Source organism: Rousettus aegyptiacus, unplaced genomic scaffold, assembly GCF_014176215.1.
Source record: "Rousettus aegyptiacus isolate mRouAeg1 unplaced genomic scaffold, mRouAeg1.p scaffold_m13_p_15, whole genome shotgun sequence".
In the NCBI taxonomy this organism is placed as follows: domain Eukaryota; kingdom Metazoa; phylum Chordata; class Mammalia; order Chiroptera; family Pteropodidae; genus Rousettus; species Rousettus aegyptiacus.
The window spans coordinates 26,414,448-26,428,538 of NW_023416290.1; the positions used below are offsets into that span (position 1 = coordinate 26,414,448).

Sequence of the window (14,091 nt, forward strand, 5' to 3'; positions counted from 1 at the left end):
GAGAGCACAGCTTACACAGGGTATCTCTATTAAACCCTTTCTATTAGAAGGAAACCACACATATGTGTTAATATACACAGCTGAGTTTTGAGTCGTCAAATAGTGCTGGGAAGATATAAGAATTTCACTTTAATCTGTAACCCCCCCCCCCCAAATATATTAAAAACCTTTCTGGGGGGCAGTCTTGTTCTGGGTCTTTAATAAAGACACAATTTAATCAGCTCTTGATCAATTCCAGAAATATCATGACTCCCCAAATTATTCTAATTTTCCCCTTATGATTTGTTTGTCTAAGTCCAATGTCTACTTTTATTTGTGATCTCTTGGATCAAAAACTAGCAATGTAATTAGTAGAAGCTATATTCTGTCCTTGGAAGCTCCCACCCAGGGCTCACCTCACTGGAATCCTCCTGCTGATTAATGACAGCGAGCGCGTCCTCTGCTGCCTGCCGCTTGGCCTCTGCGACGGTGCGCTCCATCTTGGCGCGCTCTGTCGTAATCATGTCGTGGGCTTTCCTCTCGGCTTCAGACACGGCCTTTTGTAGCTCAGTCATAGCCTGGCGCTTCACCTCGTTAACGGCCTCCTCTGTATGCCAGGCAGACCAAAGAGGACAAGAGAACATTTCTCTGTTAGTTTATGTAGGCCCTTGGATGCTGATCGCTGTTAAATAGAATTCTATAGAAAAAGCATGACTCCCATCCCAGTTATTAGGCAGTTCTTCTGGCTGTCTAAAAAAAAACAAATTTCTAAAATTCATTTAGGAAAACAAAGAGTAGAACTTTTTCTTTAACTTGCACTTCTAGGAATACTTTTTAAACTACTATATCATTACAACTTTTCTACTACAACTAATCATTACAACTTTTCTACTACAACTAGTGCCCACAGAAAGGATCATGAAACCAAACTAAGTAGTTAAAGGACAAAAACAACCACAAGAAATCTGTCTGGATAATTTAGACACCTAATGAAGGTGGTTTGCCACAATGTTACAGGTTAATATTAATATAGGAAATACATGAATAAAGCTTTCAGAAAAGAGAGGAAGGAAATATATTTTACACGAACATATAAATGCAAACAATTATTTTACTAACAAAAATAAAGAACAGTGAAAAGGTAATTCATATAGCAATTATGTTAATGCCACCTTTTAAAGAAAATCGATGATGACACAGACAGATGATTCAGCTTTTTTCTTAAATCATTTCCAGAGCAATGTGGATATTGCCTTCGTAGACTAAATGACAGGGAGTTTAAAAAATCATTTGCTCATTTTCAAATTTTAAGCTGTTGTCCATCTAATCAAGTTCATACACAGTTTCCCACAACCAACTGTAGCACTGGACAAATATAACTGAATCATACCACAGGCCAAAACAATCAGGCACAACTTAAACCTGCAAGGTGACAAATTAGCTCTTTATTTTTGGTAGGGGAAAGTGTGCAAAGGTTTGACTAATGTACAACATAAGATTGACAACTAAAACAAGTAATTTCCACTATAAAAATTAATTGTTCTAATTAATAAAGGAAAATATCCTCCGCCTGAATTAATGTATCTAATTTTCATCTTTATTCAAGGCAAAATAACAATGATTAATTGAAAATTTAATAAGCAGTAGTTATTAACTTGGCAAACCTAGTACCAATTAACACTCTATTAAAACTAATTATGACATGTTTCATTCAAGTGTTTGCACCTAATGTTCACTCACTTAAAAAGCACCTTAATTAAATGTTCTGCTTAATTAAAAACATAGATTCCTAGTAAAAATGTTTTACTGTAGATTAAAAATGTAAGAGATGCAAATACTCCTATGGTTTCTTAAATATCTATGGTTTATTTTACACATTTATAGTCCATGACTCGAGGTTCACCAAAAACCTTCCACTAGTATTAACTATCATGACTTTTGCGGCCTCCATCATTTTGGCAGCATCATTTCTGTCTGATAGGTCTTATAAACTAAAATATAAGGGAAAGAGCCAGACCGGAAATATTAACTAAAATATGTTAAGACTGTTGGTTGCTTTAAAATATGTATTTAAATCCTGGATAGAAACAGTGTATTGCATAGCGCTTATAGCACCTTCTTCACTGGGAGGTGAAAAGATGCCTTTATTACCCTATCATAAATAGCTTAGGGGACCAGGGAAGTACTGCTATTCTAACTGTACAGCCAGGGTCTAATTTAGTTTGAATATTCAAGATGAATTAAAATTCTATCTAAGTAGTAATATAGGACAATAATTTTTGCTTATCATCAAAGCTGTAGCTTGACGAATTGTATATGCAAATCAGGCTATTTATATTTAAATTATGCATTCCTATTCTAATCCCAGAGGCATATACAGATCAGCAAAGAGAATTGGTAGGACATTTGCAAGGTGCTTGAATATTTACTACCAACTGCAAACATTCACTGATCATTGGAAAAAGAAGCATACTAAAGAAAACACTAAGTTGCAGTTTAAAAACGATCTTTATGTTAAATTTTTTCTAATTTTACAAAGACCTTTAGTGACTTGAATAAGTTTTGTTAACCTTTGCTGCTGCCTTTACTACTCTGAGGGGAAAATTGATGTGTCCTTTAACATTTGTTAAAATTTCAAATATTTTAAAACATATACTGTTATATATGGTATTATTGGGGCAACATGAAAAATTTAAATAAAGTCTGTAGATTAAGTAATAGTGTTATAGCAATGTTAATGTCCTCATTTTTGTAACTACTGTGGTTATATAAGAGAATGTCCTTTTTCTCAGAAAATATACACTAAGATGTTTGGGGTAAATGGAAATCACTTGTACAACTTACTCTTGAATGTTCAGGGAAAATATGTGCACACAGACAGAAAGGGAGAGAAGAAGAAAGGAAGAGAGAGAGAAGATATTAAAGCGAATACAGTAAAATAGGAAAAAGTGGGTGAAAGGTACAAGGGAAGTTTTTATACCATTTTTTGGTAACTTTTCTGCAAGTTTGAAATCATTTCAAAATAAAATGATTTCAAAATATTTTATGTACTTTGAAACACAGGACATGCTTTTTGCAATTATAATTTTCTATTAAAAGTTATGTACTGGTTATACTCTACACTTGACATTTTTAAAATGATTTAAACTTTATTTTATTATCTTTTACCACAAAGATAATATATATTTTTATTGCAAAGGCACACCTTATAGGTTTTTTTTCTTTAAAATTTGCCCACAGCAAATTTTAGAATCTTGGAAAAAGCTTTCAAATTGTAATAAGCTGAATGCAGATGTCACTCTGCCCTTCATGTTTTTATTATGTTGGATGCCATGACACTGCTAACAATAGAAATGCCTTTTAAGGGGCATATAAACATAAGTATAACCAGTTATTCAAGATTTCCAGTGAAATTGTTGTCCATACTTTAATTTTAATATACTCCTTAAATTTAGCATCCATCCACAGAACACTATTCTCAAATTGTTTCTATGCAACAAAGGGATATAACTCTGAGAATACTACAGATTTAATTAACACTACAACCAACTCATATTTTAGACTGAAAACCTAGTATAAATGATAGGCACATCTAAAAAAGTATTCCAAACATTTACTTGAGTTTTCTTAGATAATGTATGGACACAACAGAAACACGCATTGATTTTTCTCTACTCTTGAAATCCTCACAACTTAAAATACAACCAGAATCAGTTACAGAAACCCGCAAAACAGACAATGAAGAAAATTAATAGTTGACTCAGTAGATTACAACATGTCAAGTTAAAAAAAAAATGATTAAGTGGAAAACACATAGTGCAGTTTTGAATCTGCTTCTAATTGCTTACCACATATGGTAGGACTTCCTTTGTGCATAGCTATTCAAGTTGACTTTCCAACAAAGGTGGTACAATCAGAAAACCTGCTCTCACTTAATAGTAGACAACAAAGAACTGAGCAGATAATAGCATAGAGGAATTTTAATTACACAACACTTTACTATCAGGGATTTAACTTGAATACATATAAATAAGGGAAATGCAGAGAAGGCGCTATTCCTCAATATAAAAAAAATCATCCTTCTACTGTCTAAAATGAGAATTCTTTGTATTTCCTTTGTGAATAAGTTGTGCTGATACTTTAAAAGTGGGGGAGAAAATAGTAAAAAAAAAAAAAAAAAAAAATGGTGCAGCAATTCTTTTTCCAGGTAGGTGGCACCCAGCACATTTTAACAACTTAGGAGTATCCTATTACCTACATAGAAAATCTTAGAGGTGATACTGTAAATCTTGGAAGACTATACAGATTAGCAACATATAAGTCAACATATATATTTAATGTTTAACTTTTAAGGTGAATAGATCTATCTGATTTTCATTTTAGACATGCAAGAGAGCTTTCTGGTTCTCAATTTAAGTTGCTAAGCCTGGAATACTATCAGATTTTAAAACTTCTTATCGCTCTTATGAAAACAGATATTTCTAAGAAAAATCTGTAAAAACACTTGGATAAGAGCCAAGTGACCAGAGAGTCAGCAAGTTGCAAAGAACTATCGACACTGCTGAGTCAAATCAAAATCCAAAAGAGAAATCTTTTGTAGAAAACAAAAAAAACCTTTTCCTTGACTCTCGCTCCTTGATTAGGGTTCCTAACCTGATGCTCATCTATTACTTGCAGAAATAGCATTTTTCAGTTTCTCAGCTCAGAAAAAAAAATATTTTAACAATTGGAGTTTGAGCAGCTCAAAGCCACACACAGTATGTATTTGTCACGTCATCTTCAACTCTTGAAACAGGTTTATGCTTTATCTCCTGAGATGGCTTTTGTAAGGTTTTTGCTCAATTTCTATAGTGCTGGTGTTCCACCAAGATTCTGCCAGATCTGAATGTCTTCAAGCCCAATGAAGTCGAGTCATCAGAAATTTTAAATCTACTTCAAAATGTAGAGCAATGTCTCTAGCAATTTTGTCTTAAAAATAATTTAGCTCTGATTATTAAATATTAGCTTGGAAGACCAATTTTAAAAATTGGTTATAACCATAAAATTTCTGAGTGCCTCAACAAGTCAATTAAATTTGATGTAGTTTTTAAAAACTTAAGAATTCAGAGAAAAAGATTGAAGTCTGCAATTTCTAAAACACCAGATTTTTTTCAAGGAAAAAAATGCATGCAATAAAACCATTTTAGTCCCTGAAAAACAGGTTTATGATGGAAACATTGCCATCCTCTCAATTATAGCAGCACTAGCAGATACTACTAAAATAAAAACTATTTCATGTTCTAATCAGACCTGGTTTAAGAATATTAACCAGGATTTTTACATTTGTGGGGGGTGGGGGTGGAGGGTAGGTTGTATTGTTTTGTTGTTGTTGTTGTTAGCAGTAAAGTCCTTTCTTGTCATTCTTCACATTATGGCATTTAACAACTGCACGCAACTGCCAGAACATTAAACTTGTGTTTTTTAACAATTCTTACCAGCTTTCTTCCAGATCTCCTCTGGCACGTATCCAGAAGCAGGCCTGTGAAGGAATTCCCGATGCGCATCTACGAAAAGGATAAAAAGTGATGGAGAGGAGGAAAGCACATGAGCGCTGTTGTGTCACTACACAAGCTAGAAGTAAGCTATGCCCATTCTCTTGGCTTCTTTTCAAAAGCACAATTTTAAAAGGCTAAGCATTCACTTCTAAAAAATAAAAATAGCAATACTGGTCATCGAGCTCAAGGGAAATAGGTTATTGGTCTAAATGCCTTTACGCTCAAAGCTGAAGCAATTTTAATGATTTCACTATACCATATGATATTTGGGAACACTGTTACTAGCATGTGTCATCACTATGGGAATTTCTATGGGTATAATTTATTTAAAGAAAATAAATTGTATTGGTAGTTTTCCTTTTGAGAGTCAAATTGGTATTTAAAAAATATTAAATGTTAAGGTAAGATAATTTTCACATGCTCAGATTCTACCACCTTTCAATAAATAGTAAGCCTTACTGTGTGGCTAACCAGTTCTCACAATTACTTCTTTAAAATATAGTTTAGCATTAAAAGTTTTCACACAAATGAAATCATATGAATTTGACATGGGTGGAAGAAAGAAAGAATCATTGGAATGAATTCACAGGTCTTCAGTTGCCCGAATAGAATTAGTACATGCTTTCCAAAAATAAAATGAAGTTCTACTTTAAATGAAACTATGCTTATTATGCTTGTCAAATTTTAAAAGTTTGAGAAAACAGATAACATGATAAAGTTGACATAGGAATGCTAACCTCCAAATCCCATATTCATGAAAATGACATAAAACCATTTATTTTTATTACATATGCATGAAAGTAAATTTCAAGTGTAAACAGTTTTTCATAGCTAAAGTATGCACTATATGTTTTCCATATGGACTTTTCAATGAAAGCATAAGGATTTAGAAGTCTCAAGGAAGGAAAAATCATTTTAACTTTTAAAAATACAACAATTATTCAATCATTGATAAATTTCAAGTAACTAAACTTTTCTCTACATGTATATGTCAAGTAACAGACTGCTTTTTTAAAATAATATTTTATCTAATGGCATGTTGAGAGTCGAAAGTCCAGTTTTGCATATTTTGTGAAGCTACAGAATATTGAAAATAGAGGAAAACATAATTTAGCTCAGTATATATCATTTTACATTTGAATATTTTGAATCCTGTAGGGAACATAGATTATCAGTTGACCAGAATACATGATTTCTCCAACTATTCTGATTAGAAAAGGCTTATTACACTTTGGTGCAGGGTATATGAAAACTCTTTGTACTATCTTTGTAATGTTTCTCTAAATCTAAAATTATTCCAAATATGAAAAGTTTATATTTTAAAGTTAGCATTATAATTTTATGATTACTTGATAATTAGATGGACTGGAAACACCCATGCATTCTCATGTGCACATTCATTTCTATAAAATAAATGACAAAAACCAAAACGTTTTTATTTAAGTGATTTTCATTCATAAAACATAGAAAGCTAGATAAAACTGGTGCATATATGACTTCAAGGAAATGTGACATAGCTAATTAAATTTGTCAAAATTACCTTCGCTACCACTATAACTATTTCCAGAAGCATAATCAAGTTCACATTTAGCCATATAACACAGTAAAAAAAAAAAAAAAAAAAGAGAGAGAGATTTACTTATGACAACTTTTAAAGACAATTTTTTAGGAAAAGACTTTGGCTTAAGAATAATTTATTGGATAAGAATAGATTTGTAAAGCTTGAAGACAAACAGAAAAAAACATGCCTTCTTCAAAGAAGCTACAAAAAACATTCTTTTTTTTATTTACTGCGTTAAAGAAAGAACACTAGCTTTATAAAAAATATATATATTTTTTAAATAAATGGCCAATCGTTTTATAGGGGACAGGGAAGGTAATGTTAAGGTATCCAAAGTCTATGCTCGAAAGGTACCAATTAATTACCAGCTCCAGGCAGCGTAGGCAGATGAGTTAGTTCCAGGGCCTAGTGAAGTTGAATCTTGGTTTTGCCATTTACTAGCCATATGCCATTAAGTAAGTTAGTTTCTATATGTCTCAGTCACCACATCTGTAATGTAGAGACAATACTACTACATTTGAGAGCACTGCTGTGAGAAATGAATGAGGTGCTACCTATTACATGCTTGGCATGGCACATTCTAAACTCTCATTAGATGTTAGTTGCTATTACCATCACTATTATTATTTAGTAGGTTGTCTTACAAGAATATATACTTATTTTCTTATAAATAACGTGAAAAGAGAATCTTAAAGTTTCTTTTTTCTCCCAGCAGTTAAATCCAAATAGCACAACACTTGAAAGAAAACAAAACCATTGAAGAGGTTTAGATTAAGCAACATACACCAGCACCTTTTTATTCCCTAAGTATATGTCACTTGAGGATAGTTGTTATTTTTATAGTTAGTAATTCATTATCTTAGTCCTTGGTGCAAAGTCCTCAAATTTCTTAGGTGAGAACGTTTATAAATTTTATTCAAACATTATGCTTATAGTTCCCAAATTTACTCAAAGATAATGTATATGGCTCAATCGTCCAACCACCTCCCCACATGCTGTGCTGTAGGGACTGTGAGGGTCCATACCTCACACACAAGAAAGCTGTGCAGGGTTCCACCTCCCTGGCTACATCTCCTGAAAATTCTCAGTGACACAGACTCAAACTCCACCTGACCTAGAAAACTGATAGAAATTCCAAAGTCAATCAAGCAAAAGTTTTATTAATCCTTTCCTTCTTTCTAAAAGAATTTTTTTTTAAAACAGCAGGAAAATCTGAAGGCAAACAAATTATTTAATAAAATACACATATTCATATATATACATACTTTACAATATCCTCTCCAGTTCTAAGTTAGTGTGTCCTAGCTATATTATATATCAGGTCTACCAAAAGAAAGAATGGAGTAATCAATAATAGATGTACTCCTCAGAACTATTTCATTACACTGATGAATACTATAATACAGGGATCTCCAATCCCCTGGCTGCGGACCAGTAATAGTCCATGACTTGTTAGGAACTGGGCTGCACAGCAGGAGAGGAGGCTGCAAGCAAGTGAAGCTTCCTCTACATTTGCGGCCACTCCCCAGTGCTAGCATCACCGCCTCAGCTCTACCTCAGACCATCAGGCATTATATTCTCTTTGGAGCACCGGTCCCTGGAGCCTAAAAGCTTGGGGACTGCTGCCATAACAGCTACAGAAACCAAAGGACTAATAAATTTAATATTTCTCTTCTGATTATGTAGCAGCAATAACAGAGTCTATCTAAGCAAAATTGAGTTTTAAAAAACAAAAAATCCTTAAGTTGATCAATATTACAAGAGACAACTTCTCTCCTAGGACTTTCTTATTTTAGAATACTGGCTAACCTAGACGAACCTATGGAAAAGACTTTAAGTTTCAAAGTCTCAATTCTAAAAAAGCTAATGCTTAACCATTACTCTTGACCACCTATAAAATATCAGTTGCTATAAAATGGATAGTTTATGAAAATGTAATGGTAGAAACAAAGACAAAAGAAACTATGAGATGATTTACAATGTGAAACATATACATCTGTATCTACGGAAAGATGGAAAAAATTATAGAAAAGTCCTTCTAAAGTTTTGCTTGCTTTGGGATGCGAATTGCCTGGGGACAAGAGGAGAAGAGGAGGAGAGCCTCCAGATAACTACACTAATTTATGAAGAGAGGAGATCCAGTCGAAGAGGGAAAATATGTTAAAAGAAAAGTGAAAGAACAGAAAGAGCAATAGATAATGCATGCAGGAAATGGAGGATGCCATACATTTAGGACAGAATGGAGACAATTGGATACTAGATGTAGCAAGGTCCGCCATCCATATATGTGAAGGGATGAGCTGATATCCTTTGGAGAACTAATGTGACCTTACACGACCCAGGAGAGCAATGCTCAAAGCCTGGCAGCACCCAGGTATGGCCTTCATCCTGTAGTGGGCAGAATGAGGCTGTAATTATGATAACATCTATTATACAACCATCAAGAGACAGGAAGGGTTAAGAAAGGCCATCTTTACAAATGTTACTTATTTCTATTTCTAAGGATAATAAATTCAGTAATTTCAATATTATGTTTCAGAAGCCCAAACCCAACTTAGAAGCCAGCAACTACAATAGGATTTCTATCTTTAACAATAAAAACACTTAATGATCTAGGATGCAGTCATCTTTTCTTATTTTTAAAAGATAGACATATTTAATTAATAGTCATATTACTTTTAACGCAGTATACTTAAATACACTAGGCACTTTACTTTGCATGAGGAGCTCAGGTGAATAGTCTCAAAATGAATTTCTAAAGTGATTTAAAGGAATCAACACAAATGTATAAAACTCTAAATACTTAAAAAGCAGACATACTCTGAAAAACTTGTTTTTGGTTTTTATAACCTGATGTAAGTTGAATAATATATTTCTTTGGTTGGGAGTAAACTATTTTTTTTATACCCTTGCATTGTGAATTAGGGTCCCAAAGGTACAAAAGATTTACTGTATTTAAGACAGAATTCTCCTTTTTTAGCTTCTCTATTAAATAAAATTACTGCCTAAAACTTACTAAAAATTAATGCCCAGAAGACTTTCTAGATAAAAAAATATCTACTATAATTTCATTATGTTGGCTGCCAAGCAAAAATACTAGTTTCATGTACCACTGTTCTTTAAAGTTCCTTTAGAGATTGCACGTTAGAAATAATAATAAAATAATAATAATAATAATAATAGCAATCACTTATATCACATCTACTATGTGTCAGGCACTGTCTGATATGCATTATACCTATTAATTCATTTTGTATAGAAACACCTATGAGATATGTATTATTATCCTCATTTTACAGATCAGAAAACTGAGGAAGAGTTCATTGCCAAAGACCACAAAACTAGTAATGAGAGGAACCAGGGATTCAAATCCAAACATTTCTGCTCAGAATCTGTGCTTTTAACTTTCATGTTAGATTTCCTGAGCATTTAGACAGTCCTGAGACATTCTGTAATTCAATCATATGACAATCACAAAGCTTACCAGCCAGAGAAATTTTAAAATACTAATTCATCTAACCAATCTACCTGAGGCAGGCAGTGGTATTAATTCAAAAAAATTATAAATTCCTAAGCTTTTTATGAACAATTAACTTGATTTTTCATTCCATTAAAAAAATAAACAGGAAACCATTTTCTGATATTTTTCTTTCTAGCAAGAGCTAAAAACCTTTATCAAAATGTACTGGTATTTTCTAAATTTCAGACCCTATCATGGCGATATTCACACATCCAAAAAATAAAAATAAAAAAAAACAAGGGAAAAATATGATATTTCAATTTTATGCTTCGGCCTCTACCATTTGTCTTAAATCTATCATTAGAAAAATTTTTTTTTAACTCTAATGATATGGAAGACAACAGAAAGTACACAAATAAAAGATGAGCTATAGAAAAATTCTAGAATAGTTTAAAAGCAGAAAAAAGAAAGTAATTTTAAGGAACTAAAATGTCAGGAACCAAGAGAGTGATGTGAGCAGTATATAAAGAGAAAAGGAAATGGAGACAAAGGAGGATAAAAAAGGACCCAGATAAGACTCAGAGAGCACATTAAGTGCTAACTAGCAGCTACCTACCTAGATGTATAAAAGTAATTCTACTTAACTGATTAAATGTCGACTCCAATGGCAGTAACTTGCTCTTCAGTGGTGTACACAATGTATAAATAAGTCATACTTCGAAAATAATAATAAAAAAAAGGTTAAAAAATTAGCTTTCTAATTTTATTGACTTGGATGTTTGGAGTTTATCCTAGAAAGCAAGTGAATAATGATGATGATAATGATGCTGCTGCTGCTGATTGTCAATGTCTATAATTTCAAGAATAAATCTATTATTTTGAAAGTCTTCCAAGATATCAACCTATTTTTGATTTAAAGAGTTGAAATAACAACACAGCTTCAGTGTTTTACTCAATTTTAAAAATGTTTAAGAGGCTATTCAAAATAGCCTTTATTTACTATCTGGTAAAACTCCAAAAATTCACTTAGGAATAGATTAATCATGTTATCTTACTAATCCCTCACACTGCCTTAATACTATGGATATATTTCAAAAGTGAGAATGGGAATAAGTTTAACAAGTACGACACAGCAGTCGGGAAAGTTACATTCTACTCTGTACAGTCCCCGAATACAATTTGAAAATGCTAATAATGTGTGTATGATTAGTCAGTTCCAGGGTTTCCAAGCTCAGGATATAACTAGGGCAATATTTTGAACTAAAGGTGTCTTCTATAATGTTATTCTGAAGTTCCCAAGGTTTTATTTGAACTCGAACAGCAGCTTAAGAATTGAGAGAATCAGGCTACAAGAAACACAACATAACTGTAGGATATAAAGGTCTGCATGTACATAAAGATATAGACCTATCATAACTCTATCTGTACCCAAATATCCCACTACACATTTTCCATAGGCAAAAAAAAAAAAAATGATTTATCAACCAATAATCTCCAATCTTTTCATTACAAATCAATACATTCAACTTTAAAACCTAGGAGAGAATCTTAGAAGGCACTTAATGTTAATGATATGGTCCATAATTATAAACTACCTGTCCTTGTATTTATAGCCACAGCCTGACCCCACAAGATGAAAATCAAAGGCTTCAAGAATTTACCAGTAAGGAAAAAGAATAAAATACACCAAAACTTGCACACAGTATGGCTCTTGACACTTTCCCTCTAAAGTTGTGATAGTTTCTTAAAAGGCAATCTAGGGCTTAAGTCCCAAGGAACTTGACTGTTTTATCAGAGAAATGAAATAACTGTAGCCTTTGAATAATATACTCTACAAAAGATTAAAGCCATGCAACCTTTTGGTTTTACCAAAAAACGGAATTCATTAAGCATCATTAAAAGTAATATAATTTGTGTACTCTTAAGAAGGAGTTTTTAAAAACAAGTTTACTCTTTTGGTTAAATAACAGGGAAACTAAACCTATCTCCCTGGAGAATGATAAACTTCTGCATCACCAGAATCCATATCTAGTGGTGATTATGTAACGAGTGTCCTGTGTTCTGTGTGCTGAAAATAATTCACTTAGGTAGGAAGTCCAATCAACTTCTGGATTTTTTCTTTTCCAATGGACAAGAGATAGAAAATACTAATGTCAGCTCAGGAGAATGAACTGAAGTGGCCATCTGGTGCCATACCACTAGCTATCTCCTTTCCTGTCTCCTCCACTAGATCAAAAGTTCCTCAGGGGAAGAGATGAAGAATCTTTCCTTTAGTACAGTGCACAGCAGTGTCTAGCACATAGTGAGCACTCAATAAATAAGTACTAACTCAATGAATCTGTTCAATAGAGTGGACTAAACTGGATATTTTTACTACCAAAGTTTCATTTACTTTAAGGTTCTCAATTTTTACCTATACTGGATGGTTACAAATACCCTCTTTATTTATCCTGATCAGATTTGTCATGATTAACCGATTTTTGTTCACAATAAAAAAATAAAAAATAAGATGTTTATTCTATTCTGCTCTAGTTTTATTTGGATCAATATGGGTACAAATCAAACTTAAATCTAAAACGTATCAGTCTGTCTTTAAAATATGATTTAGAATAATGCTTGTTAGGTAAATTAAGTGACTTAGAATCATCCTTTATTTAATACTTATTATGGTAATAGACATTCAGCATTCAAGGATTAGTAGGAATCACAAATTAAGTGTAAAGGAAGCTTTATTGGCTAGGAATAATTTTCATTCAAAAGATCATATACTCAATAGCCAGATAATATACATCAAGTTTTTCATTTTTGATAATCAGCCATGAGTGATAATCAGGCCAACATCATGAGCTTAATTAACTGCACATGTGTAATTAGTTTCACTTTACAACATGGACTGTACCCTAACCTGAGTTATCTGACAGGTGTGAAACTAAACGTAAGAAAATGGGAAGAGAAAACAGGGATCAACATAAATCCATCTCCACCAAGTTTACTCAAATGTATACACATATAATAGCCAGCAAAAGAAGTAATGACAGCTTATTAATTTGAGAAAAAGCTTGCTGGTCACTCAAAAATTCTTTCGGATTCAAAATTTCTTTCCATATTTAGGCATAGGTCAGAGATATTGCAGGGATAGTTCCAGACCATTGCAATAAGGTGACTGTCACAGTAAAGTGGGTCACATGAATTTTCTGGTTTCCAATGCATATAAAATGTAGTATTTACTATATTTATACTATAGTATAATAAGTGTGCAATTGAATTATGTGCAAAAATGATGTATATACCATAATTAAAATATATTTTATGATAAGAAATGCTAACCATCATCTGAGCCTGTGGGAAAATGGTGCTGATAAACCTGTTAACATAGGGCTGCCACAAACCTTCAACTTAATTTAGTAAAACACACACACACACACAAACACACACACACACACACACAATATTTACGAAATGCAATGAAACAAAATGAAAAAAAAAAACGAGGTATGTCTGTATCTGTGATTATATTCTATTTAGAACCCCAAAATCAATATTAAATATGGCTAAAT

At 32.7% G+C, this 14,091-nt stretch overlaps 1 protein-coding gene across 11 annotated transcripts in view; it reads right to left on the reverse strand.

Moving 5' to 3' along the window:
- The window catches only part of RUNX1T1 (RUNX1 partner transcriptional co-repressor 1), a 134,519-nt gene that overhangs the window by 14,390 nt on the left and 106,038 nt on the right, over window positions 1-14,091 (reverse strand). For all 11 annotated transcript variants that reach the window (XM_016147806.2, XM_016147801.2, XM_016147803.2 and 8 more), the window contains 2 exons: window positions 5,454-5,522; window positions 396-586 (listed from right to left, as the gene is read on the reverse strand). In XM_016147806.2, coding sequence (XP_016003292.1) covers window positions 396-586; window positions 5,454-5,522 — 260 coding nt within the window. The remainder of the gene's footprint in view (window positions 1-395; window positions 587-5,453; window positions 5,523-14,091) is intronic.